This window comes from Panulirus ornatus, chromosome 19 (assembly GCF_036320965.1).
Source record: "Panulirus ornatus isolate Po-2019 chromosome 19, ASM3632096v1, whole genome shotgun sequence".
NCBI lineage: Eukaryota > Metazoa > Arthropoda > Malacostraca > Decapoda > Palinuridae > Panulirus > Panulirus ornatus.
Genome location: NC_092242.1, coordinates 19,978,643 through 20,005,863, shown reverse-complemented (window position 1 = coordinate 20,005,863; position 27,221 = coordinate 19,978,643). Strand labels below are relative to the sequence as shown.

Sequence of the window (27,221 nt, the reverse complement as noted above, 5' to 3'; positions counted from 1 at the left end):
AACTCAGTCACCAGCTTCTGCAGTTTCTCACATGAATCAGCCACCAGCGCTGTATCATCAGCGAACAACAACTGACTCACTTCCCAAGCTCCCTTATCCACAACAGACTTCATACTTGCCCCTCTTTCCAAAACTCTTGCATTCACCTCTCTAACAACCCCATCCATAAACAAATTAAACACAGTGGCCGCAAAACCTGAAAATTATGAAAAGGGTTAGAGTCTACAAGTGCACCAAGTCAGTTGCTGTTACGATCCTTTCTGGAAATCAAAACATGGTGTTGCTCAACTGCTTCCCAGATCATTATTCTTAATTCATTTGCTCTGAGCAGGATTTCCCGCATCACCAGGAGAGAGACATGTCAGTCTGTGCATCTTTTTTTTTTCTTATTACTGTAAAATGATTTTTGTACATTTTAGCAGGTACTAAATCTGGTGATATGTACAAGGTACCACTGCGCAGGTAAGTAGATGCACAAGTGAACAGGGGGAAAAGTCAGGTGTTTAGCACAACGGGAGAAAATACATGAGAGAGTTTGCAGGTCAGTATGTTTGAACAGTCTGGGGAGTTTGCAGGCGAGTCGCTGGAATAGGTTTTCAGCCTTAAACATCAACGTTAATCAGGTTAGTAGGTAGACAGACGAGTAGAAGGCAGGCAGGAAGGTAGGTAGGTGCCTGCATGGGTCAGCAGATGGAGGGTTCAGCAGGTGAGACAAACTGGTTGTAGCCAGGGGTTCCATTCCATCAGGGAGCGGTTATTTAGCAGGGAGGGAGGGTAGGTGACCCTAGCTGACCACTCCTTCACGTACTGCTGCAGAAGGCTCACAACCTCCTGGTACCTGCCGGAGATATCCCTTAGTGACGGCACGTGCACCTCACTCCACACACTACGGTACACTCCTCACTCTATACACATAATACTACAATTTACATACTACACCCCTTGCTCTACACATGGTACACTTCTCACTCTAAACACAGTACACTCCCCGTTCTACACATGATACACTTCCCAATACACAAACTACACTCCCTGCTCTACACATGGCACACTCTTCACGCAGCATAAGTACAACCTACATTGATTAGAATGTAAATGCAACAGCTACACTACATTGTACACATCAAACCTATCCTCTACACACTACAGTCTATACTATACACTCGTCACTGCTTCACTATACAACCTACACTCTCTTAGTCTGGAGAAGATATCCCAGTTTGGTGTGACCACACATCGTCACTTGATCGACAGCAATTTACCTTACCATATGTTGACACATTTGTCAGAAAATGGAGGCATATACCTTTTTATGTACCACAATAAACGGAGGAATATCTGTTATGAACTAAGAGCTGTCGATTGATATTATAATAACTTTGTTTTTACTAGATGTCTGAATACGTTATTTTTGTTCCAGTATGATCCAGTGACGGTAATTGGTATTTGTGAATGCAATCCATGTGATCAAAACCAGAATATATCCGATAAATCTAACATCAAGTTTCTCTCTTTTGCAGTAGACTTACTCTTCTGTGTCGGGGCTTATTGGGTCATCGTCTTCGTAAGGGTCACGGCTGAGGTCATACAGGTGGGGCTGATGGGAGACGTCATCGACGTCAGCGGCACAGTTGCAGCCTTGGAGGTGGCCCCAGCCGCACTGTGAGCCGCCCGGGAACCATCGCTGCCTCTTCAGGTACATTTTGTATACGTGTTTTCCTGCCGGGGAGCCGTCAAGAGCGGGAGTTAGTGGTTACTTACAGTAGTGAGTGGCGTCTGGCCTATGTTCCCCTCACACACCGATTAGGAAGTTAATGCGCTCACCGTATAACATTGCCATCTACTATTAATGTCCCTCAGGAACTCCCAACCACCACTATAATTGCTTCTCAACAACTCCTTATCCTCAGGACCTCGTAGTCATTACAATGTCTTTCTCAGTGACTCCCAGTCATGAGATTTGTTTAACTCCAATTCTTATGTATATATATATATGGGAAATTATATGGGAGGGTATTGATTGAGAGGGTGAAAGCATGTACAGAGCATCAGATTGGGGAAGAGCAGTGTGGTTTCAGAAGTGGTAGAGGATGTGTGGATCAGGTGTTTGCTTTGAAGAATGTATGTGAGAAATACTTAGAAAAGCAAATGGATTTGTATGTAGCATTTATGGATCTGGAGAAGGCATATGATACAGTTGATAGAGATGCTCTGTGGAAGGTATTAAGAATATATGGTGTGGGAGGAAAGTTGTTAGAAGCAGTGAAAAGTTTTTATCGACGATGTAAGGCATGTGTACGTGTAGGAAGAGAGGAAAGTGATTGGTTCTCAGTGAATGTAGGTTTGCGGCAGGGGTGTGTGATGTCTCTATGGTTGTTTAATTTGTTTATGGATGGGGTTGTTAGGGAGGTAAATGCAAGAGTTTTGGAAAGAGGGGCAAGTATGAAGTCTGTTGGGGATGAGAGAGCTTGGGAAGTGAGTCAGTTGTTGTTCGCTGATGATACAGCGCTGGTGGCTGATTCATGTGAGAAACTGCAGAAGCTGGTGACTGAGTTTGGTAAAGTGTGTGGAAGAAGAAAGTTAAGAGTAAATGTGAATAAGAGCAAGGTTATTAGGTACAGTAGGGTTGAGGGTCAAGTCAATTGGGAGGTGAGTTTGAATGGAGAAAAACTGGAGGAAGTGAAGTGTTTTAGATATCTGGGAGTGGATCTGGCAGCGGATGGAACCATGGAAGCGGAAGTGGATCATAGGGTGGGGGAGGGGGCGAAAATTCTGGGGGCCTTGAAGAATGAGTGGAAGTCGAGAACATTATCTCGGAAAGCAAAAATGGGTATGTTTGAAGGAATAGTGGTTCCAACAATGTTGTATGGTTGCGAGGCGTGGGCTATGGATAGAGTTGTGCGCAGGAGGATGGATGTGCTGGAAATGAGATGTTTGAGGACAATGTGTGGTGTGAGGTGGTTTGATCGAGTGAGTAACGTAAGGGTAAGAGAGATGTGTGGAAATAAAAAGAGCGTGGTTGAGAGAGCAGAAGAGGGTGTTTTGAAATGGTTTGGGCACATGGAGAGAATGAGTGAGGAAAGATTGACCAAGAGGATATATGTGTCGGAGGTGGAGGGAACGAGGAGAAGAGGGAGACCAAATTGGAGGTGGAAAGATGGAGTGAAAAAGATTTTGTGTGATCGGGGCCTGAACATGCAGGAGGGTGAAAGGAGGGCAAGGAATAGAGTGAATTGGAGCGATGTGGTATACCGGGGTTGACGTGCTGTCAGTGGATTGAATCAAGGCATGTGAAGCGTCTGGGGTAAACCATGGAAAGCTGTGTAGGTATGTATATTTGCGTGTGTGGACGTATGTATATACATGTGTGTGGGGGGGATTGGGCCATTTCTTTCGTCTGTTTCCTTGCGCTACCTCGCAAACGCGGGAGACAGCGACAAAGTATAATAAAAAATAAAATAATATATATATATATATATATATATATATATATATATATATATATATATATATATATTTCTGGTACTATTGTCCTGGGTTTTGAGAGAGCACTGCACTGGTATTTAAGTTTCACTGCTTTATCGTAGGTAGTTGTCTTTTATCTCTGCTTCAACCATAACTGGGCTACTGACTTTCATGCCACACATACACATAAAATCCCTCTACGTCATACCTGACGTTCGACAACACGTAACCCACACGATTCATTAATTCTTTGAAGCCTAGATTTCCTTATGGTAATCGCTACGCGATAACCCTGCCTTTTGACGAAATCTTTTAAGTCCTAGTAAGTATCCACTCTTTCTCCTCTCCTCTCTCTTTCTCTGTCTGCCATTGCATATTTTGTATAATGAGATAAGGATTTTGGATGATATTTGAAAATAGTATCATCATTATCAGGAGAATGTTAAAGTTTATTATTGCTTTCTTTACCGGTCTGAATGGTGTCGTCTGGAGATCAGAGGCATCCATCCACATCGTAAGTGATGTAAACATTTTCGCTAGATCCTATCCGCCATGTCCATTACCCGATATATCTCATCCCTCATCTTACCTTTCTCGAGTGACAATGACCCTCCAAAAAAATAGAAATGACCCTTGACCTTAAGCTAGCCTTGACACATCTTTCTGCTGACCTTGTGAGAGCCTGACGGCATGGATGACTTGACGACAAGTGGTGGAGCATGATGCGGGGTTCGGTTGTTGTAGTGTCGCTGGTGAGGAGCTTCGCGATGCTCATTCCATCCAGCTCCTGCAGGGAGGCAAACACAACATGAATTTCCCTGACAGTCCGAACTTTGGCTGAAGTTTTATAAATTCATCTTTAATTCCTGTCTTCTGAAGGATGAGATATTGATCCGAATGGAAATTAAAAATGCAACTGAATCAGGAGCCACAAAAATATCATAACACAACGGGAAATAAGGTGAGATCTTAACTTGGACTTCGAAAACCTCATCAGGCCTTGTCTCTTCATAGAGGTATGAGAAGGGTGAAGCCAGAATGAAAGTGATATTCCAGAGAAAATTGTTTTAAAGCAAAACTAAGCCAACTAAAAGCTTGATAACAATACATAAAGGTTACAATGGAATTTATGGCATTTTTTATCTACTCTAGTTCTGCCTGTCATACCTACAGCTTCAGTTTGATGGTAATGTCAAGGATGTAGGATGTGGATGTCGTACTGTTGTAGGATGGTGTTGTCGTGTTGTTGCAAGATGCAGTTACTGTTCTACAGTAAGAAGTAGTTATAGTGCTAAATTAAGATGTAGTTATAGTGCTAAATTAAGATGTAGTTATAGTGCTACTGTAATATGTACCTTTGGAGCTATTGTGGAATGTATTTGCGGTACTACTGTAGGATGTAGTATTGTATAATTCATTAAGGGTGCCACTGGAAGGATGTAATTCTTGTGGTACTGTAGAATGTGTACTTTCGTCGGTAGTGTAACATGTAGTGACGAGGCTATTGTCGAATGTAGTTATGGTACCTCTGATAGGATGTAGATATGATCCTACCGCAGAATGTAGTTGTGTTACCAGAGGAAGAATGTCGTTATGGTGCTAGTGGAAGGACGTAGTTGTGGTACTGCTGTAACGTAAACCCATGGTAATGCTAAGTGAAGTGTCAAGGCTGTGTTGTACGGTGCATTATGGTTAAGGCGGCAGGCAGGTCTTGACCTTATGGGCGGCCTCTGGCAGGAGCTGTTGCATGGGTGGTAGCTGAGCCAGGTCCAGGAGTGTAGGCATCAGATCCATCAGGGAAGTTGGCGTGTCCACAATGGTGCCACTGGGCAGATGACCCTTCCACCGGTACATCCCTGGCACTCGGATTCCACCCTCGGGACCCCCTTGCGCCTTGCCTCCTGCAACAGGTGGAGCAGAAAGATGGGTGTTGCTACCCTACAACGTATCCTGAAGTTGCTGAGTTCCACCTTCATCGTCGTAGATTTATTGCCGTGGATTTTCCCTTTCCATAAATGAGAGAAGTTGCCACGTTCCTGTGAAGGGGAGTCAGATAAGGCAACTCTCTCTTCCGTGTGATGACAGTTATCTCTGACTCTCGACTTAGTTATTTTTCTCTGAGTGAGAGTGTCCACTATCCTTTGAGAATGATAACTTCGCCGTCCTCGGTAAGAATCAATATGGCCTCACTTACCTTTGAAACGGCCATTGTGGCCTCCAATACGCTGTCCGTCGTAATCTATGGCCTCGATGTGGCCCCCTTGGTCCGAGGTGAAGTACACGATGGTGTTTTCCTCCAGGCCATACTCCCTGAGGGCGTCCAGCACGGCTCCTACGCTCTCGTCCATCTCCTCAACGTTGTCCCCGTACCTGACCGAGGAGTCATGTGAGATTCGTAAAGTTTTATGACCAGATCGTCAGTCAGTCAGGCTAGACTTAGAGTCACCGTTTGCCTTAAGATTAGTCAGGTCGAACTCGATCTTTTAACCTGGCTGGGAAGGAAGGCCATCCGAACGCATACTTTCCCGCCTCACGAAAGATATCAAATTCTGATCAGGCATTTCTTCTCAGAGAATCGAGTCATTGGTCTGCCCAGCGGTTTTGTCTATGTACAGAGCCTCACATATCCTACTAATTCTCCCCCCCCCCTCCCCTCTCTCTCTCTCTCTCTCTCTCTCTCTCTCTCTCTCTCTCTCTCTCTCTCTCTCTCTCTCTCTCTCTCTCTCTCTCTCTCTCGCTACTGAAATACTGATAATATTCATATTGACCTACCAGGTGGGTTGTTCCAAATATCAATGTTACGGTGATAACATTCTAACTGAATATTCAATAAGTTTATTTTTGAGAGCAAAGGGACCCCATCCACAATGTAGCCAGGTGCCTGCACTACGTTGAGAGAATTATTACTTGTTCTATCACCTTTTCTGGATCCTGTGTCTTTCTTTCCAGCAACAAGGCTTGGGTTGGACTTCCCTGTACGCTCAATAATGATAATGACAATAACGGTGGGTGGAGAACCTGCCGTGTCGACTGACACCAGCCATGTGAGGAGCGGAGAACATTGGGGTGTGGACGTGGGCGAAGGAATGGAAGAGGAAGAAAGGGCGGTCGTCGTTGGCGTGTTGTGCCAGGAACTGGCGGGACTCCTGCACCAGCCTGCTGCGAGAGGCCGTCCAGTCGTATGGGTTGCTCCACCACTTTACCGTCACGCAGCAGCATAGAGTTAGCCATCCTGAATAGCCAAGGTGACATCTGCCGACAGAGGTAAGCATGGACGAATTACTCCACTTATTTGCCGCCTCCTTAGGTAGACCTACAGTCTGCTGCGATGAACCTAGGTTGGGTCAGGTCAAAACAGGTCATCTTTACTAAACCCTCACCTTTAGTAAACTTCACTGAAATGACCCAAGCAAAGGTCAAGGAGGCTGGCGTTAAACCTAGCTTGCATTAGCTTGGGGTCAGGTCAAAAAGGTCATCTTCATTACACGTTTATCTTCATTCGACTACACCCTCAGTACACACTCATCTTCACTAAATTAACTCTTCACAACATCCTCATCTTCACTGAAACAGTAATCACCACACCTTCTTCACTATACCCTATTTGTCAAGTATTTCATGTGTGTGGTCTTTAAGGTTCTGGAATCGATAACCATAAAGGCAAATGATGGCTGTATGTAGGAGAAATTGTCTGAGAGACAGTTCTGTTTAAAGGGAAAGAGATCCTGAGTAACGAACCTCTTGCATTTTTTTTTTCTACACGAGAGTGAGCTCCTGTCTCAGACGAAAGGAAAGACTGGGTGGATTGTTTGTAACTGGTCTGCCAGAAAGCATGTGGGATTGTACCGCACAGGGATGCGGGTTAAGAAACTGGACTATCCTAAGGATAGATGATCTTAGTGGAAGGGAACAACGGGTTGCGTGCCACAGGGTTTTGCTTTGGACCAACATTCTTTTGATCCGTGTGACTCACTAGAGGGGTATGGACTCTCCTACCTGGATTTGTTACAGATTATGCAAAGGTCGCCAGAGTCCCGCCTCAGGATAATAGTAAAGAAGACCAAATGTTTGCTAACTGAATATTAGTAACGTACTGAAGTTCATGAATAAGAAATATTCAGCAAGGTGTTCACATCTTACGTAAAGTCAAAACTAGAATATGCTTCTCACGTTTGGTTACCGCATCTTAGATGCACAAGGAACTAATAGCTATAGCAGGTCCAGAGGAGAGCAACAAAGATGGCACCGAGATTACCAGACCTGTTAACCTTAAAGTTACCCACCTTGAAAGATAGAAGGGTGGGAGGTGACCTGGTTGGTTGGTTGGTTGTTTGGGCTTTAGGTCTATCAACTGCCAGGGTCATTAAGGTCGTCAACGTAAGCTACTACATCCACCAACCGAAACATCTTTAACACCTTCTTCAGATGTTAAAGATAATTCTAAGACCACATACACTCTCACTTTGTATGTGGCCCATCGAGGTGACCTGATCACAACCTTTCAGCTTTTAAGACAAATTGATGACGTGGACGGCGAACAATTCTTCGAGAAAAGTAAAGATAGAGCAAGCAGAGGCCACAACATGGAATAAAGCGGGAAACGTTAAGAAAAAGAAAGATGTAAAGAAATATCTTTATAGGATAAGAGTCGTGGATGAATGAAATAACTGAGGACTTGCTTGATGTAAGATGTATGATAGTAGAAAATGTTCAAGAAATGGGGGCCTACGAGTGTAAGACTTCCTCCTCGTACTGTATATATAGATGATTACAATTAGTCATTACACACACACTCACACACACACACACTCCACACACACATGCACACACACACACATACATACATGCATACATACACATACACACACACAGAGCACCATTATTAATGCATTGATCACAAGGACTATGAAAAACTTCTGAATATATTTTGGTTTATGAAAAAAAGAAAAAGAAATATAACAAATGAAAGGTGATTCTACGGCAAAAAGTCTTTGAATCTCTTGTAAAAAAAAATGAAAAGATAACATTGGGAAGTGATTCAAGAAAATACAGAGCAGTTGATATAAGAATATATGAAACGTAGAAGTTAAAGCACAGGTAATCAATCTACTTTGGGGTATTACCTACGAACAAGCATCAATATGAAAGATAACATGAGTAGCTTCGACACACCTCCGTCGCGACTCGCTCCGAAGATATTTTCGACTCACCACCTTCAGTACAGACAACCACAGAGTTTATATTTACCAAAGCTAACCAGTTCTTGATGTTGGAGGAGTGGGTGATCCTGAACCACAAGAGGAACATGAGGAGGTTGCTTATCAGGAGGAGCGGCACCATCATTCTTCGCCTCAAGCCTAGCATTCTTCCAGTCACCACCACGCCGGCCAGTAGTGCCATCCAAGACCCGGCCAACCCCTGAGACATGGGAAAGCTGTCCTATAGCAAAAGACCTGCTGGAGGAGGACACATGGGAGGGCTATGTAACTGAAGACCTGAGGGTTTATGACGAGGTTATCTGCTGCAGGACAGTCCATGGGAAAACCATATAATAGAAGATCTGATGAGACTATGTGGAACTTGTCCTCTGGAAGGGAATTATGATATCAAAATCTTAATCTATATAGGTGGAAGACATTACGGTAAGCAGAAGGCTCCCTCTTCATCGCACCTTTCCCACCTACCATTCCTTCCAGAATAAAAGCCAGCAAGAAAAAATGGCAATAATAACACAAAATCACTTCATTTGCTTATGTTTTTTTCAGTAAATGACTCCGCCCGTTTCATTCTATACTTGGCAATAGATTTGATTTTATCAAAGTTCCAGCTTGTATACTGGATAACATGAGTCTTTTGTGCTATTTTCTGCTGCCGAGTTTTCTGGCTCTCAAAGTATATTCATTGGATTATTAGTTGATCTTAAACTCATACATTCGTAGTGAATCGGCTCATCACCGCCCTTAATCCTTGCCCGTGACTGGACGGTAAAATGTGAAGCGAATTATTCTTTTCAAGGGAAGGAGAAAATATTCTTAACTCGAAAAAAAATATATATATATATGTGCAGTGAAGATAATGTATAGAGATATCCACATCCAGGTGGCTGAACGTAAAGCTATAGTTATATCTCTTGATTAATATGATTGGAGGACGAGATGTGGGAGGTGGAAGAACTTTGATGAGGCGTTCTTGGGAGTGCTAACAGAAGGGATGGGTTGTAAGAAGGTTGACAAATTAACCAAACTTTGGTATGGCTTCTTAGAGAGAAAAACTCCTGAAAGAAAATGCAATCAAAATTCTATCTAAAGTTAGAAAGTAAATAGAAAAAAAGATATCCTATATAGAGATTGCTATATAAGACTGGTAAACAAATTAACCAAACTTTGGTATGACTTCTTAGAGAGAAAAACTCCTGAAAGAAAATGCAATCAAAATCTTATCTAAAGTTAGAAAGTAAATAGAAAAAAAGATATCCTATATAGAGATTGCTATATAAGAGTGGTAAGTTATATAGAAGAAAATATACGTAAGAAAATGATAAGGTACTGTGCAATTAGAGGTATTCAAGAACATACAGATATGAAAAGAGGAGAATGAAAGTCTAGAGACAAGTTTTAGAAGTAAGAAAAGTCACCGCAAGGGAGCATGAAAATAAAGAAACAGTGGCGATGGTTAGTCAAGGAAAACAGAGATTGTTCTCCTTTCCGACTCTTGGACTCTGGTCATGCATGACCTTGTGGCGCCAGCCCCTCACCTGATACTCCAGGTCATCCAGTGGGAACTTCCAGAAGACGCGAGGACCCCGGAACTCCTGGAAGAGCGTGACTGGGATCCCGAAAAAGGAATGGAAGCCGTAGTTCAGGGGACCCGAGCAGTTTCTGCCCAGGAAGTCACAGTGTGAACCCAAATGCCACTTTCCTGAAGTAAGGCGGTATATTTAGATTACACAGAGATTATGGAGAGAAATTGAGAACCAGAAGAAAGGCTTTGAAGGAAATGAATTTCTAAAAACATGAGGAGAAACCTTAAGGATAGTATTGACCCACCACCTAAGGAAAAGATCTTGATTAGCGATAATCAAAGAATGGTTTCTCTTCCAGACGCATTTCGACACTGTGTTTGAGCTGGAGAAAAACCCTCTATTATACCACAGGCACATGAGTTTTTTTTCTAAGTACCGAAAATGAAAAATTAGACGTATTAGATATCCAGTGATTTAAAGGACTAGAGTACCTAAAGATATTATATCCGAGTAAGTCTGATGATATTAGAAAAAGTAAGCTGGGAACTGAAATTCCCGATCAGTAAAGCTTTGTAGCAATTCACTCCCTGAAGGCCAAGTGCCAGAAGACTGGAAGCTTCCTAATGCAACACTAATTTTCTAAACTGGAGATATAAAACAGGAGCACTTCTATTAGCCCTACTTCACTCATGCAAAAAAAGCATTGTTAGGGAAAATAATCAGAGACAGAAACATCAGGTTTTTAAAGTTAACAAATGGATCAACGGATCATCAACATGGGTTAAAAAAGTCGGAGACTAATGTTAATTAATCTAATATGATCCTTTCATCATTCATGGAATAACTGAGACTTCGAAATTCCATCAAATGTTACATTCTCTAAATCTTGTAAAGCCTTAAAGAAAAGGACCATATACAAGACTACTCAGTGAAATCAAAGCTCTCGGCCTCAGAAATCTTCGACAGTGGACTGGCTCACAGACAGAAGATAATGCGCAGTATATTCCGTTGGGAAGCATCCTCCCGCCTGCACGTGACTAGTGAGGTGTCACAAGGCTCAGCCCTAGAGAACCCATACTTTTCACCCTCTGTCCCAACAATCTGCAGGCAGGACTCGCCAAGAGAACTTCAAAATCAGCTGATATAATCCGGAAATATAGCCCGAAGGTCATTTCGGCGTAAAAAAAGTGTCATCAACATGTAATTATGTGATATAACGTTTTTAAAAGTAAAAGAAGAAAAAATGGATAGATTAAGAGTGATAACCGAAGGTATGTCATGCCAGGTGCATGAGATAAGGCCAACAAGATGCTGGGTTTCATGGCAAAGAATAAGTGTTAACTCAAAACTCTTCGACGACAAAACACGGAGAACCACGTACAGTATATATATATATATATATATATATATATATATATATATATATATATATATATATATATATATATATATATATATATATATATATTTATATACATATATATATATATATACATATATATATATATATATATATATATATATATATATATATATATATATATATATATATATATATATATTATCCCTGGGGATAGGGGAAAACGAATACTTCCCACGTATTCCCTGCGTGTCGTAGAAGGCGACTAAAAGGGGAGGGAGCCAGGGGCTGGAAATCCTCCCCTCTCGTTTTTAATTTTCCAAAAGAAGGAACAGAGAAGGGGGCCAAGAGAGGATATTCCCTCTAAGGCTCAGTTCTCTGTTCTTAACGCTACCTCACTAACGCGGGAAATGGCGAATTATGAATATATATATATATATATATATATATATATATATATATATATATATATATATATATATATATATATATTGGAAAGGATCATAATTTTGCGCGTGATCAAGATATTCCTATAGTCCACGGGGAAAATGAAACACGATACGTGCCCAAGTGCACTTTCGTGTAATGAACACATCATCAGGGGAGACACAAGAGAGAAATAGTCAGTTGAGATACATCGAAGAGACGAAGCTAGGACGCCATTTGGTAAATATGCGATCGTCCAAGACAGACAATAAGCGTTCATAAACTTATCAATTTACAAATCTTTTCAACAATAAAGTTATCTAATTTGTACAGACCATCACTAACTTTAAGATTATAATTCTTTGTGTATTTAATAATACTCTATTACCACAAGAAATATCATTGAATCTTCTATTACTAAATACACAAAGAATTATAATCTTAATACTAGTGATGGTCTATACAAACTAGATAACTTTATTGTTGATAAAATTTGTAAAATGATAAGTTTATGTCATAACGCTTGTTGTCTGTCTTGGACAATCGCATGTTTACCAAATGGCGTCCTAGCTTCGTCTCTTCGATGTATCTCAACTGACTATTTCTCTCTCGTGTCTCCCCTGATGATGTGATTATTACACGAAAGTGCACTTGGGAACTTATCGTGTTTCATTTTCCCTGTGGACTCATACGAATATATATATATATATATATATATATATATATATATATATATATATATATATATATATATATATATATATATATATATATATATATATATATGCAGGCGTTTCTATAACTTCCTAACTTTTTGCCATTCTTACATGCTTTGATGTTTCAGAAGACTATCAAGAGATACGAAATTATATTGTCCTAAACATCTCGAAAGGAAAACGACAAGAATGTTTAGGAGTCATTTAGAAAACATCACGGGGGAATATTTTGACAACTAAAGACTTCGTTACATGTTATCGTATGTGAACTTCGGTTCCCGCCAGCAGTATGGTCCAGCAGTTAACTTAAGTTTAGGAGATACGATCCGTGCGTACTGATGCCCGAGGGAGACGTGGCGAGTATAGGTTGTATAAGGCTCGGGTGTTGCACGTGAGTGACGACAGAATTAGTTCAGCAGATGATGAGGGAAGGAGGAGAGGAAGGTGTAAGGAACTGAGGAAAACAGTCGAGCATGAGGCTGAGGACCACAGTGCTCACCCACTAAGGCCGTGGTGTAGTTGGCAGCAGAGAGAGCCGTGGCTAAGGTGACTTCGTCCAGGGGCAGGGCCACTCTGCTTGCTACGTGGGTGATGACGATGCTCCACATGGACGCGTTCCCCACCAAGCCTGGGGAAGGGAGGAAAACCTGCAGGTTATGTGGGGAAGATGAGGTGGAGAAAGACGTTGCCCTTCCATATTTCCATTGATGGTTGGGTAGCAGATCCCTACAGGGAATCTGTTTTACTGAACAAGTGCTCCTTACCTAACACTGCACAAAGAATAAAAAGTCATGTCCAGTCGTGAATATAGGTTTAGGTGCCCCTCTCCGTGCATGACACTACGTTGGATGCATCCGCATGTCTCTTCTTGCTAACCTGCATGGGATGGGTGCCTTTCTCATGTATTGTAATGCCCTCGATGAATCTAGGGTATTGTTGATATATATATATATATATATATATATATATATATATATATATATATATATATATATATATATATATATATATGTATATATATATATATATATATATATATATATATATATATATATATATATATATATATATATATATATATATATATATATATATACTGCACCTCCGACAAGCCCTGCGTGGCCCACTACAACTGGCCCTTCAGACGCGGGAAACGGCGATCAAATTTAAAGAGGGAAGTCAGCACCACAAGTAAAGCATCCTCCTCGAAGGCTCAGAGTGGGGTGCCTAAATGTGTGTGGATGTAACCAAGATGTGAAGACCCTTACTGAAAAAACAATCACTCTTGAAGTAGAACCTTCAGATACAATTGAAAATGTGAAGGAAAATAGTGAAATTGGAGAAAAATGTAGCTTAGACATTGAAGCTTATTGATACAGTGGTTAAATTGATGAGAACTGCTATTGACGTTTGTGTAAATAAATTATACATTTCCTTTTTTCCATAGCCAGAGGTTGAACCATTATGTGACATTCATTTTTTTCATTCATTTCAAGCTAGAAGTTTCAGTTTTCTAAATTGTTTCTTACATTTCTCATATGTATATATATGTATGTGTGTGTGTGTGTATATGTGCGTATGTGTGTGTGTGTGTGTGTGTATGTGTATATGTATATATATATGTATATTATCCCTGGGGATAGGGGTGAAAGAATACTTCCCACGTATTCCTCGCGTGTCGTAGAAAGCGACTAGAGGGGACGGGAGCGGGGGGCCAGAAATCCTCCCCTCCTTGTATTAACTTTCTAAAATGGGAAACAGAAGAAGGAGTCACGCGGGGAGTGCTCATCCTCCTCGAAGGCTCAGAGTGGGGTGCCTAAATGTGTGTGGATGTAACCAAGAGGTGAAAAAAGGAGAGATAGGTAGTATGTTTGAGGAAAGGAACCTGGATGTTTTGGCTCTGAGTGAAACGAAGCTCAAGGGTAAAGGGGAAGAGTGGTTTGGGAATGTCTGGGGAGTAAAGTCAGGGGTTAGTGAGAGGACAAGAGCAAGGGAAGGAGTAGCAATACTCCTGAAACAGGAGTTGTGGGAGTATGTGATAGAGTGTAAGAAAGTAAATTCTCGATTAATATGGGTAAAACTGAAAGTTGATGGAGAGAGGTGGGTGATTATTGGTGCATATGCACCTGGGCATGAGAAGAAAGATCAAGAGAGGCAAGTGTTTTGGGAGCAGCTGAATGAGTGTATTAGTGGTTTTGATGCACGAGACCGGGTCATAGTGATGGGTGATTTGAATGCAAAGGTGAGTAATGTGGCAGTTGAGGGAATAATTGGTATACATGGGGTGTTCAGTGTTGTAAATGGAAATGGTGAAGAGCTTGTAGATTTATGTGCTGAAAAAGGACTGATGATTGGGAATACCTGGTTTAAAAAGCGAGATATACATAAGTATACTTATGTAAGTAGGAGAGATGGCCAGAGAGCGTTATTGGATTACGTGTTAATTGACAGGCGTGCGAAAGAGAGACTTTTGGATGTTAATGTGCTGAGAGGTGCAACTGGAGGGATGTCTGATCATTATCTTGTGGAGGCTAAGGTGAAGATTTGTATGGGTTTTCAGAAAAGAAGAGTGAATGTTGGGGTGAAGAGGGTGGTGAGAGTAAGTGAGCTTGAGAAAGAGACCTGTGTGAGGATGTACCAGGAGAGACTGAGTACAGAATGGAAAAAGGTGAGAACAATGGAAGTAAGGGGAGTGGGGGAGGAATGGGATGTATTTAGGGAATCAGTGATGGATTGCGCAAAAGATGCTTGTGGCATGAGAAGAGTGGGAGGTGGGTTGATTAGAAAGGGTAGTGAGTGGTGGGATGAAGAAGTAAGAGTATTAGTGAAAGAGAAGAGAGAGGCATTTGGACGATTTTTGCAGGGAAAAAATGAAATTGAGTGGGAGATGTATAAAAGAAAGAGACAGAAGGTCAAGAGAAAGGTGCAAGAGGTGAAAAAAGGGCAAATGAGAGTTGGGGTGAGAGAGTATCATTAAATTTTAGGGAGAATAAAAAGATGTTCTGGAAGGAGGTAAATAAAGTGCGTAAGACAAGGGAGCAAATGGGAACTTCAGTGAAGGGCGCAAATGGGGAGGTGAAAACAAGTAGTGGTGATGTGAGAAGGAGATGGAGTGAGTATTTTGAAGGTTTGTTGAATGTGTTTGATGATAGAGTGGCAGATATAGGGTGTTTTGGTTGAGGTGGTGTGCAAAGTGAGAGGGTTAGGGAAAATGATTTGGTAAACAGAGAAGAGGTAGTGAAAGCTTTGCGGAAGATGAAAGCCGGCAAGGCAGCAGGTTTGGATGGTATTGCAGTGGAATTTATTAAAAAAGGGGGTGACTGTATTGTTGACTGGTTGGTAAGGTTATTTAATGTATGTATGACTCATGGTGAGGTGCCTGAGGATTGGCGGAATGCGTGCATAGTGCCATTGTACAAAGGCAAAGGGGATAAGAGTGAGTGCTCAAATTACAGAGGTATAAGTTTGTTGAGTATTCCTGGTAAATTATATGGGAGGGTATTGATTGAGAGGGTGAAGGCATGTACAGAGCATCAGATTGGGGAAGAGCAGTGTGGTTTCAGAAGTGGTAGAGGATGTGTGGATCAGGTGTTTGCTTTGAAGAATGTATGTGAGAAATACTTAGAAAAGCAAATGGATTTGTATGTAGCATTTATGGATCTGGAGAAGGCATATGATAGAGTTGATAGAGATGCTCTGTGGAAGGTATTAAGAATATATGGTGTGGGAGGCAAGTTGTTAGAAGCAGTGAAAAGTTTTTATCGAGGATGTAAGGCATGTGTACGTGTAGGAAGAGAGGAAAGTGATTGGTTCTCAGTGAACGTAGGTTTGCGGCAGGGGTGTGTGATGTCTCCATGGTTGTTTAATTTGTTTATGGATGGGGTTGTTAGGGAGGTAAATGCAAGAGTTTTGGAAAGAGGGGCAAGTATGAAGTCTGTTGGGGATGAGAGAGCTTGGGAAGTGAGTCAGTTGTTGTTCGCTGATGATACAGCGCTGGTGGCTGATTCATGTGAGAAACTGCAGAAGCTGGTGACTGAGTTTGGAAAAGTGTGTGGAAGAAGAAAGTTAAGAGTAAATGTGAATAAGAGCAAGGTTATTAGGTACAGTAGGGTTGAGGGTCAAGTCAATTGGGAGGTGAGTTTGAATGGAGAAAAACTGGAGGAAGTGAAGTGTTTTAGATATCTGGGAGTGGATCTGGCAGCGGATGGAACCATGGAAGCGGAAGTGGATCATAGGGTGGGGGAGGGGGCGAAAATCCTGGGGGCCTTGAAGAATGTGTGGAAGTCGAGAACATTATCTCGGAAAGCAAAAATGGGTATGTTTGAAGGAATAGTGGTTCCAACAATGTTGTATGGTTGCGAGGCGTGGGCTATGGATAGAGTTGTGCGCAGGAGGATGGATGTGCTGGAAATGAGATGTTTGAGGACAATGTGTGGTGTGAGGTGGTTTGATCGAGTGAGTAACGTAAGGGTAAGAGAGATGTGTGGTAATAAAAAGAGCGTGGTTGAGAGAGCAGAAGAGGGTGTTTTGAAGTGGTTTGGGCACATGGAGAGGATGAGTGAGGAGAGATTGACCAAGAAGATATATGTGTCGGAGGTGGAGGGAACAAGGAGAAGAGGGAGACCAAATTGGAGGTGGAAGGATGGAGTGAAAAGGAATTTGTGTGATCGGGGCCTGAACATGCAGGAGGGTGAGAGGAGGGCAAGGAATAGCGTGAATTGGGGCGATGTGGTATAGCGGGGTTGACGTGCTGTCAGTGGATTGAATCGGGGCATGTGAAGCGTCTGGGGTAAACCATGGAAAGCTGTGTAGGTATGTATATTTGCGTGTGTGGACGTATGTATATACATGTGTATGGGGGGGGGGGCCATTTCTTTCGTCTGTTTCCTTGCGCTACCTCGCAAACGCGGGAGACAGCGACAAAGTATAATAAAAAATATAATATATATATATATATATATATATATATATATATATATATATATATATATATATATATATATATATATATATATATATATATATATGTATATATAGGTAGGAGAGAAAAAATTCTCCTCCATATTTCCCGTGTGTCATAGAAGGCGACTAAAGGGGGCGGGAGCAGGGGCTGGAACCTCCCCCTTCATGTATTTCAATTTCTAAAAGAGGAAGCAGAAGGAGCCAGACGAGGAGTGCTCATCCTCCTCGAAGGCTCCGATTGAGGTGTCTGAATGTGTATGGATGTAACCCAGATGAGAAGAGAGCATAATTAGTATGTTTGAGGAAGGGAACCTGCATGTTCTGGCTCTGAGTGAAACGAAGCTCAAGGGTAAAGGGAAAGAGTGGTTTAGAAATGTCTTGGGAGTAAAGTTAGGGGTTGGTGAGGGGTCAGGAGCTAAGGAAGAATTAGCACTACTGAAGCTGGAGTTATGGGACTGTGTGAAAGATTGTAAGGAAGTAAATTCTTGATTGGAATGGGTAAAACTGAAAGTGGATGGCGAGAAATGGAATATTATTGGTGCTTATACAACTGGCCATGAGAGGTAAGATCATGAGGGGCAAGTGTTTTGAGAGCAGCTGAGTGAATGTGTCAGTTGGTTTTGTGCCCGAGACAGGGAATTAATGATGGGTGATTTAGATATAAAAGTGAGGAATGTAGCATTGAGGGTATAATTGGTGCACATTGGGTATTCAGTGTTATGAGTGGAAATGGTGAAAAACTTATGGAATTTTTTGCTGAAAAAAGACTTGATTGTAAATACCTGGTTTAAAAGAGATATACACAAGTATACGTATGTGAGTAGGAGAGATGGTCAACGGGCATTATCAGATTATGTATTAACTGATAGGCGTGTAAAAGAGAGACTTATGGACGCAAATGTGCTGAGGGGCAGCTAGTGGGATGTGTGATCACTATCTTGTGGAAGAAAAGAATGATGAGAGTAAGTGAGCTTGAGAAGGAGACGTGTGAAGAAATACCTTCAGGGATTGAGTGTATATGACAAAAAATGAGAGCAAATGAAGCGAGGGTAGTGGCTGAGGAATGGGAGGTATTTAGGGAAGCAGTGATCGAGTGTGCAAGAGATGCATGTGGCATTGCGAAAGGTGGAAGATGGGCAGATTAGAAAGGGTAATGAGTGGTTGGACGAAGAAGTAAAGTTGCTTGTGAAAGGGAAAAGGGAGATCGTTTGGGCGGTACTTAGAGGGAAGGAGTGCAAATGATTGGGAGAATAAATAGATGTTTTGGAAGGAGGTAAATAAAGTGCGTAAGACAAGAGAACAAATGGGAACATTGGTGAAGTGAGAGGGAGGTGGAGTAAGTATTTTGGAGGTTTGTTGAATGTGTTATATGACAGAGTGAGAGATATGTTTTGGTCGAGGTGGTTTGCGAAGTGAGAGGGTCACGGAGAATGATTTGGTAAACAGAGAAGAGGTAGTGAAAGCTTTGCTGAAGATGAAAGCTGGCAAGGCGGCGGGTTTGGGTGGTATTACTATGGACTTTATTAAAAAAAAGGGGGTGACTGTGCTGTTGACAGGTTGGTGAGGATATTTAATATATGTATGGTTCATGGTGAAGTGCCTGAGGATTGACGGAATGCATGTATAGTGCCATAGTACAAAGGCAAAGGGGATAAAGGTGAGTGTTCAAATTACAGAGGTATAGGTTTGTTGAGTTTTCCTGGGAAATTATATAGGAGGGAATTGATTGAGAGGGTCAAGGCATGTACAGAGCATCAGATTGGGGAGGAGCAGTGTGGTTTCAGGAGTGGTAGAGGATGTGTGGATCAGGTATTTGCTTTGAAGAATGTATGTGAGAAATACTTAAAAAAGCAGATGGATTTATATGTAGCATTTATTTATCTGGAAAAGGCATATGGTAGATTTGATAGAGATGCTCTGTGGAAGGTATTAAGAGTATATGGTGTGGGAGGTAAGTTGCTAGAAGCAGTGAAAAGCTTTCATCGAGGATGTAAGGTATGTGGGCGAGTAGGAAGAAGGGAAAGTGATTGGCTGCTAGCGAATGTCGGTTTGCGTCAGGGGTGCGTGATGTCTCCATGGTTGTTTAATTTGTTTATGGATGGGGTTGTTAGGGAGGTGAATGCAAGAGTTTTGGAGAGAGGGGCAAGTATGCAGTCTGTTGTGGATGAAAGGGCTTGGGAAGTGAGTCAGTTGTTGTTCGCTGTTGATACAGCGCTGGTGGCTGATTCGGGTGAAACACTGCAGAACTTGGTGACTGAGTTTGATAAAGTGTGTGAAAGAAAAAAGCTGAGAGTAAATGTGAATAAGAGCAAGGTTATTAGGTTCAGTAGGATTGAGGGACAAGTTGCCTGGGAGGTAAGTTTGAATGGAGAAAAACTGGAGGATGTGAGGTGCTTTAGATATCTGGGAGTGGATTTAGCAGTGGATGGAACCATGGAAGCGGAAGTGAGTCACGGGGAGGAGGGAGGTTCTGGGAGCGCTGAAGAATGTGTAGAAGACGAGAACATTATCTCGGAGAGCAAAAATGGGTATGTTTGAAGGAATAGTGGTTCCAGCAATATCATATGGTTGCGAGGCATGGGCTATAGATAGGATTGTGCGGAGGAGGGGTGGATGTGTTGAAATGAAATGTTTGAAGACAATATGTGGCGTGAGGTGGTTTAATCGAGTAAGTAATGAAAGGGTAAGAGAGATGTGTGGTAACAAAAAGAGTGTGGTTGAGAGAGCAGAAGAGGGTGTATTGAAATGGTTTAGTCACATGGAGAGAATGAGTAAGGAAAGATTGACAAAGAGAATACATGTGTCAGAGGTAGAGGGAACGAGGAGAAGCGGAAGACCAAATTGGAGATGGAAGGATGGAGTGAAAAAGATTTTGAGCGATCGGGACCTGAACATGCAGGAGGGTGAAAGGCGTGCATGGAAAAGAGTGAATTGGAACGATGTGGTATACCGGGGGTCGACGTGCTGTCAATGGATTGAACCAGGGCATGTGAAACGTCTGGAGTAAACCATGGAAAGTTCTGAGAGGCCTGGATGAGGAAAGAGAGCTGTGGTTTTTGGTGCATTATACATGACAGCTAGAGACTGAGTGTGAACGAATGTGGCCTTTGTTGTCTTTTCCTAACGCTACCTCGCGCGGGGGGGTGCTATTTCATGTGTGGCGGGGTGGCTACGGGAATGGATGAAGGCAACGAGTATGAATATGTACATGTGTATATATGTATATGTCTATATATGTATATGTATATATACGTTAAAATGCATAGGAATGTATATGTGCGTGTGTGGGCGTTTGTGTATATACATGCGTATGTGGGTGGGGTGGGCCACTCTTTCGTCTGTTTCCTTGCGCTACCTCGCTAACGCATATATATATATATATATATATATATATATATATATATATATATATATATATATATATATATATATATATATATATATATATATATATATATATGCAGATGAATCACAGCAATGCGAGTTATCTAGTTATCTGCTGATAATCACGATAAGTTCCAAGTGTTTAGAGTGGAGGGAGTGGTGGGTAAGGAGCAGCCTTCTACTTACTGAAGTTTCCATCTATTGTGTGCATACACTATTTTGGACGAAGAGTCAAAGAATACATGTATAGTGCTGGATCCAAGTCATAGTATCTTCCATTGATAAATCCCTTATTTTGGCTGACAAAGCAAGCTATAGAGTTAACCACAGTTCTACGTAATATTTCACTCTCCCTGATCTTACTCACCCAACTTTCTGCTCTGCACATAACAGTGGTATCGCAAGACCAAACCCAACTTTAATACCCGATATGGTTATTCCTCTGATTTAAATGGTCTTCCACCACGGAGCGTCAGCAGGAACTCACCGTAGCGAGAAGGGTAGCGGCCAGTGAGCACGGCTGCTCGGCTTGGGGTGCACATGGGCGCAGCTGCCAAGTGGTGGGTCAGTTTCACTCCTTCTGACGCCAGCCTGAGGGGAAAGACACAGTTCGAACTTAGCTCCAATTTCCCTGTTGCTTCATGCTTTCTTAGATATCTTAATGAGGGCTATTAGAAGGCCTCTTCTTTACTCTTCTCTTTTGCTGGTACAGTTGACACCAAACAGACTATTTTTCCTGGTTTTAAAAATATGTTTGATTAGCCTAACCCTTAAAGCACCCCAGATGTATTTACAATTACCCACCTTCTTCGGCCGGCCTTGCACCAACCCTGGATCATTATAGGGATCAGGATCAAAGGCCATCTTCACTACACCCTTATCATCACTATGCACTCGACATTTGGCTTGTCTTAACTCGATCTTTATGACAGGTCGGGTCAAAGGGACAATGTCCACGTCAGTATGATGGTAGGGATTGATAGCGTACATGTTAGTCAGCGATCTTTATGTTAGCGATGCTCACAGAGCACAAGTTGCCTCGTGACCCACCTGTCTATGTTAGGTGTCTTGATGGTGGTGTTACCGTAACAGCCGAGGTCACCAATGCCCAGGTCGTCGGCTAGGAACACCAGGATGTTGGGAGGTCGTGAGCTGGTGCCGCCCGCCACCGTCACCAGCACCAACGTACACCACAACCAGCGAATAACACACATCCTGCAAGCTGGCCAGAGAACACATCATGGTCTTTTTTTCCTGAGGTCAAACTTATGTAAAATGTTCACGAATTTTGATGAAATAGACACACGAGGCAGAAATATTACATATTTTGCTTGATCTAGATCTTCAAAGATATGAGATATTGTCACAAATTTGCCCTTCTACGGTTGGAGACTCAGTAACGATAAATAGGATTTTCACACACTTCAAGGGTAGAACACACACACACACACACACACACACACACACACATACTAAGAGACGAGGCAACGCGAGAGTACATGATCACAATCACAAGTTGACACAAACGGTTTACGTTCCACAAGACATACAATATTCGTATTTTATTTTCATTTATTATACTTTGTCGCTGTCTCCCGCGTTAGCGAGGTAGCGCAAGGAAACAGACGAAAGAATGGCCCAACCCACCCACATACACATGTTTATACATACACGCCCAAACAGGCACACATACATACCTATGCATTTCGACGTATACATGCATATACATACACAGGCATATACATACATACACATGCTCATATTCATACATGCTGCCTTCATCCATTCTCGCCACCACCCCGCAACACATGAAATGAAAACCCCCTCCCCCCCGCGTGCGCGAGGTAGCGCTAGGGAAGGACAACAAAGGCCACATTCGTCCACACTCAGTCTCTAGCTGTCATGTATAATGCACCGAAACCACGGCTCCCTTTCCACATCCAGGCCCCACCAAACTTTCCATGGCTTACCTCAGATGCTTCACATGCCCTGGTTCAATCCATTGACAGCACGTCGACCCCCGGTATACCACATCGTTCCAATTCACTCTATTCCTTACATGCCTTTCACCTTCCCGTATGTTCAGGTCCCGATCGCTCAAAATCTTTTTCACTCCATCCTTCCACCTCCAATTTGGTCTCCCACTTCTCTTTCCCTCCACCTCTGACACATATCCTTTTTGTCAATCTTTCCTCACTCATTCTCTACATGTGACCATACCATTTCAATACACACTCTTCTGCTCTCTCAACTACACTCTTTTTATTACCACACATCTCTTACCCTTTCATTACTTACGCGATCAAAACACCTCACACCACATATTGTCCTCAAACATCTCATTTCCAACACATTCACCCTCCTCCGCACAACCCTATCTATCGCCCATGCCTCACAACCATATAATATTAGCGGAACCACTATTCCTTCAAACACACCCATTTTTGCTTTCCGAGATAACGTTCTCACCTTCCACACATTTTTCAACGCTCCCAGAACCTTCGCCCCCTCCCCCACCCTGTGACTCGCTTCCGGTTCTATGGTTCCGTCCGCTGCCAAATCCACTCCCAGATATCTAAAACGCTCCACTTCCTCCAGTTTTTCTCCATTCAAATTTACCTTCCAATTAACTTATCCCTCAACCCTACTGATCCTAATAACCTTGCTCTTATTCACATTTACTCTCAGCTTTCTTCTTTCACACGCTTTACCAAACTCAGTCACCAAGTTCTGCAGTTTCTCTCTCGAATCAGCCACCAGCGGTGTATCATCAGCGAACAACAACTGACTCATTTCCCAAGCTCTCTCATCCTTAACAGATTGCATACTTGCCCCTCTCTTCAAAACTCTTGCATTCACCTCCCTAACAGCCCCATCCATAAAGAAATTAAACAACTATGGAGACATCACGCACCCCTGACGCAAACCGACATTCGCTGGGAACCAATCACTTTCCCTTCTTCCTACTCGCCCATATACCTTATATCCTCGATGAAAGCTTTTCACTGCTTCCAGCAACTTACCTTCCCACACCATATACTCTTAATACCTTCCACAGAGCATCTCCATCAAATCTACCATATGCGTTTTCCAGATAAATAAATGCTACATATAAATCCATCTGCTTTTCTAAGTATTTCTCACATACATTCTTCAAAGCAAACACCTGATCGACACATCCTCTACCACTCCTGAAACCACACTGCTCTTCCCCAATCTGATGCTCTGTACATGCCTTGACCCTCTCAATCAATTCCCTCTATATAATTTCCCAGGAATACTCAACAAACTTATACCTCTGTAATTTGAACACTCACCTTTATCCCCTTTGCCTTTGTACTATGGCACTATACATGCATTCCGTCAATCCTCAGGCACTTCACCATGAACCACACATATGTTAAATATCCTCACCAACCTGTCAACAGCACAGTCACCCCCTTTTTTTAATAAATTCCAAAGTGATACCATCCAAACCCGCCGCCTTGCCAGCTTTCATCTTCCGCAAAGCTTTCACTACCTCTTCTCTGTTTACCAAATCATTCTCCCTGACCCTCTCACTTCGCAAACCACCTCGACCAAAACATATCTCTCACTCTGTCATATAACACATTCAACAAACCTTCAAAATACTTACTCCACCTCCCTCTCACTTCACCAATGTTCCCATTTGTTCTCTTGTCTTACGCACTTTATTTACCTCCTTCCAAAACATCTTTTTATTCTCCCTAAAATTTGATGATACTCTCTCACCCCAACTCTCATTTGCCCTCTTTTTCACCTCTTGCACCTTTCTCTTGACTTCTTGCCTCTTTCTTTTATACACCTCCCAGTCATTTGCATTTTTTCCCTGCAAAAATCGTCCAAATGCCTCTCTCTTCTCTTTCAATAACAATCTTACTTCTTCATCCCACCACTCACTACACCTTTCTAATTTGCCCACCTCCCACGTTTCTCATGCCACAAGCATCGTTTGCGCAAGCCATTTCTGCTTCCTTAAATACATCCCATTCCTCCCCCACTCCCCTTACGTCATTTGCTGTCACCTTTTTCCATTGTACATTCAATCTCTTCTGGTACTTCCTCACCCAAGTCTTCTTTCCAAGCTCACTTACTCTCACCACTCTCTTCACCCCAACATTCTCTCTTCTTTTCTGAAAACCTCTACATATCTTCACCTTCGCCTCCACGAGATAATGATCAGACATTCCTCCAGTTGCCCCTCTCAGCACATTAACATCCAAAAGTCTCATTTTCACGCTCATCAATTAACACGTAATCCAATAACGCTCTCTGGCCATCTCTCCTACTTACATAAGTATACTTATGTATATCTCTCTTTCCAAACCAGGTATTCCCAATCACCAGTCTTTTTTCAGCACACAAATCTACAAGCTCTTCACCATTTCCATTTACAACACCGAACACCCCATGTACACCAATTATACCCTCAACTGCCACATTGCTCGTCTTTGCATTCAAATCACCCATCACTATAACCCGATTTCGTGCATCAAAGCTACTAACACACTCACTTAGCTGCTCCCAAAACTCTTGCCTCTCATGATCTTTCTTCTCATGACCAGGTGCATAGGCACCTATAATCACCCATCTCTCTCCATCTACTTTCAGTTTTACCCATACAGTCTAGAGTTTACTTTCTTACGCTCTATCACATACTCCCACAACTCCTGCTTCAGGAGTAGTGCTACTCCTTCCTTTGCTCTTGTCCTCTCACCAACCCCTGACTTAACTCCCAAGACATTCCCAAACCACTCTTCCCCTTTACCCTTGTGAGCTTCATTTCACTCAGAGCTAAAACATCCAGGTTCCTTTTCTCAAACATACTACCTATCTCTCCTTTTTTCTCATCTTGGTTACATCCACACACATTTAGACACCCCAATCTGAGCCTTCGAGGAGGATGAGCACTCCCAGCTTGACTCCTTCTGTTTCCCCTTTCAGAAAGATAAAATACAAGGAGGGAAGGGGTTCTAGACCCCCCCCGCTCCCGTCCCCTTTAGTTGCCTTCTACGACACGAAGGGGGATACGTGGGAAGTATTCTTTCTCCCCTATCCCCAGGGATATATTCGCACAATATTCGCACACCCTCTAAAAAAATTTTCGGCACCCTTGGTTACGGAACGCTTCCCAACGATCACTGATGTGGTTGGTACCCCTGTCTCTCGTTCTGTGTGTGTGTGTGTGTGTGTGTGTGTGTAATAGGATGTTTTCTGGTGCCATGTGTCGTATTTATCGGTTCATAAACGGCAATACATAGAGTGTTAGTGCGAAAGCCTCCAAACGGCACAACACTACCCGCTACAATATGATAATCATACCCATAAAGTGTATTAATGTTTGCACGGCAATGACGAATCGTGGTGTCATTTAGGGATTTCTTACGTTATGAGATTCAACGACATAAACTCACATCATACCAAAGTGTATGTGATGGAAAGTATGTAAACGTCCAGTGATATAAGCCCACATGCACAAAGGACATATGATATTTGTGTATCGTAATTGTGGTATAACATTAAGCACAGCTCTGGCATGATTATGAAGCAGGGAATGAGTCACGAACGAAGTATGATATTTCTCTAGTATGTTAAACATAATAAGACTTATAGGTCCTCGAGGGTGTGATTGTTAGGTAAATTCATGAGACAAACAATATTAAGAGTTATTTAGCAGAGAAATTTACCACAGGAAAGTTCGATATCTGAATACAGTGTATCGAATATGTTGGAACTGTTTCACACTGCAGTGAGTTGAGCTTCGGAGCGCACAGTGGGAGTCGTAATATTCATTTCGAATGATAGCTATGTTGGACGAGATAAAAAAGAAAAAAAAAATACTATGCTAGACAAACTGTGTTCTAGCAGCAGGGGATCCTTACGCTAACTATTGATAGAATTACAAGTGATCTAACGTTTGGTGAATCTTGTTTACCTTTCCTATCAAGCAATGAACCAGCCTGACACATGACCGGTCAACCCTTATATCTACTACTGTGACTGTAAGTCTGTCGGTAACAAGAACAGCTACTACTGTTGTGTTACTGTGGGCCACTGTTGTTGTGGTTGATATGTGTCGTGAAGCTTGATATGGTTCCTGAAGCTGGGTTAACACTGGACCGGCTGCCATGACCAGGATTCGAAC

At 42.3% G+C, this 27,221-nt stretch overlaps 1 protein-coding gene across 1 annotated transcript; it reads right to left on the bottom strand.

The window, feature by feature from the left end:
• Positions 1 to 364: 364 nt before the first annotated feature.
• Positions 365 to 27,221, bottom strand: LOC139755677 (arylsulfatase H-like). Its single transcript, XM_071674323.1, is given in 14 exon segments — positions 365 to 838; positions 1,530 to 1,719; positions 4,137 to 4,173; positions 4,175 to 4,252; positions 5,182 to 5,366; positions 5,660 to 5,835; positions 6,484 to 6,623; positions 6,625 to 6,717; positions 8,713 to 8,883; positions 10,220 to 10,383; positions 13,209 to 13,337; positions 21,543 to 21,646; positions 22,106 to 22,277; positions 27,122 to 27,221. Coding segments are annotated over 14 exon segments (1,863 nt in total). The 5' UTR covers positions 27,207 to 27,221; the 3' UTR covers positions 365 to 699.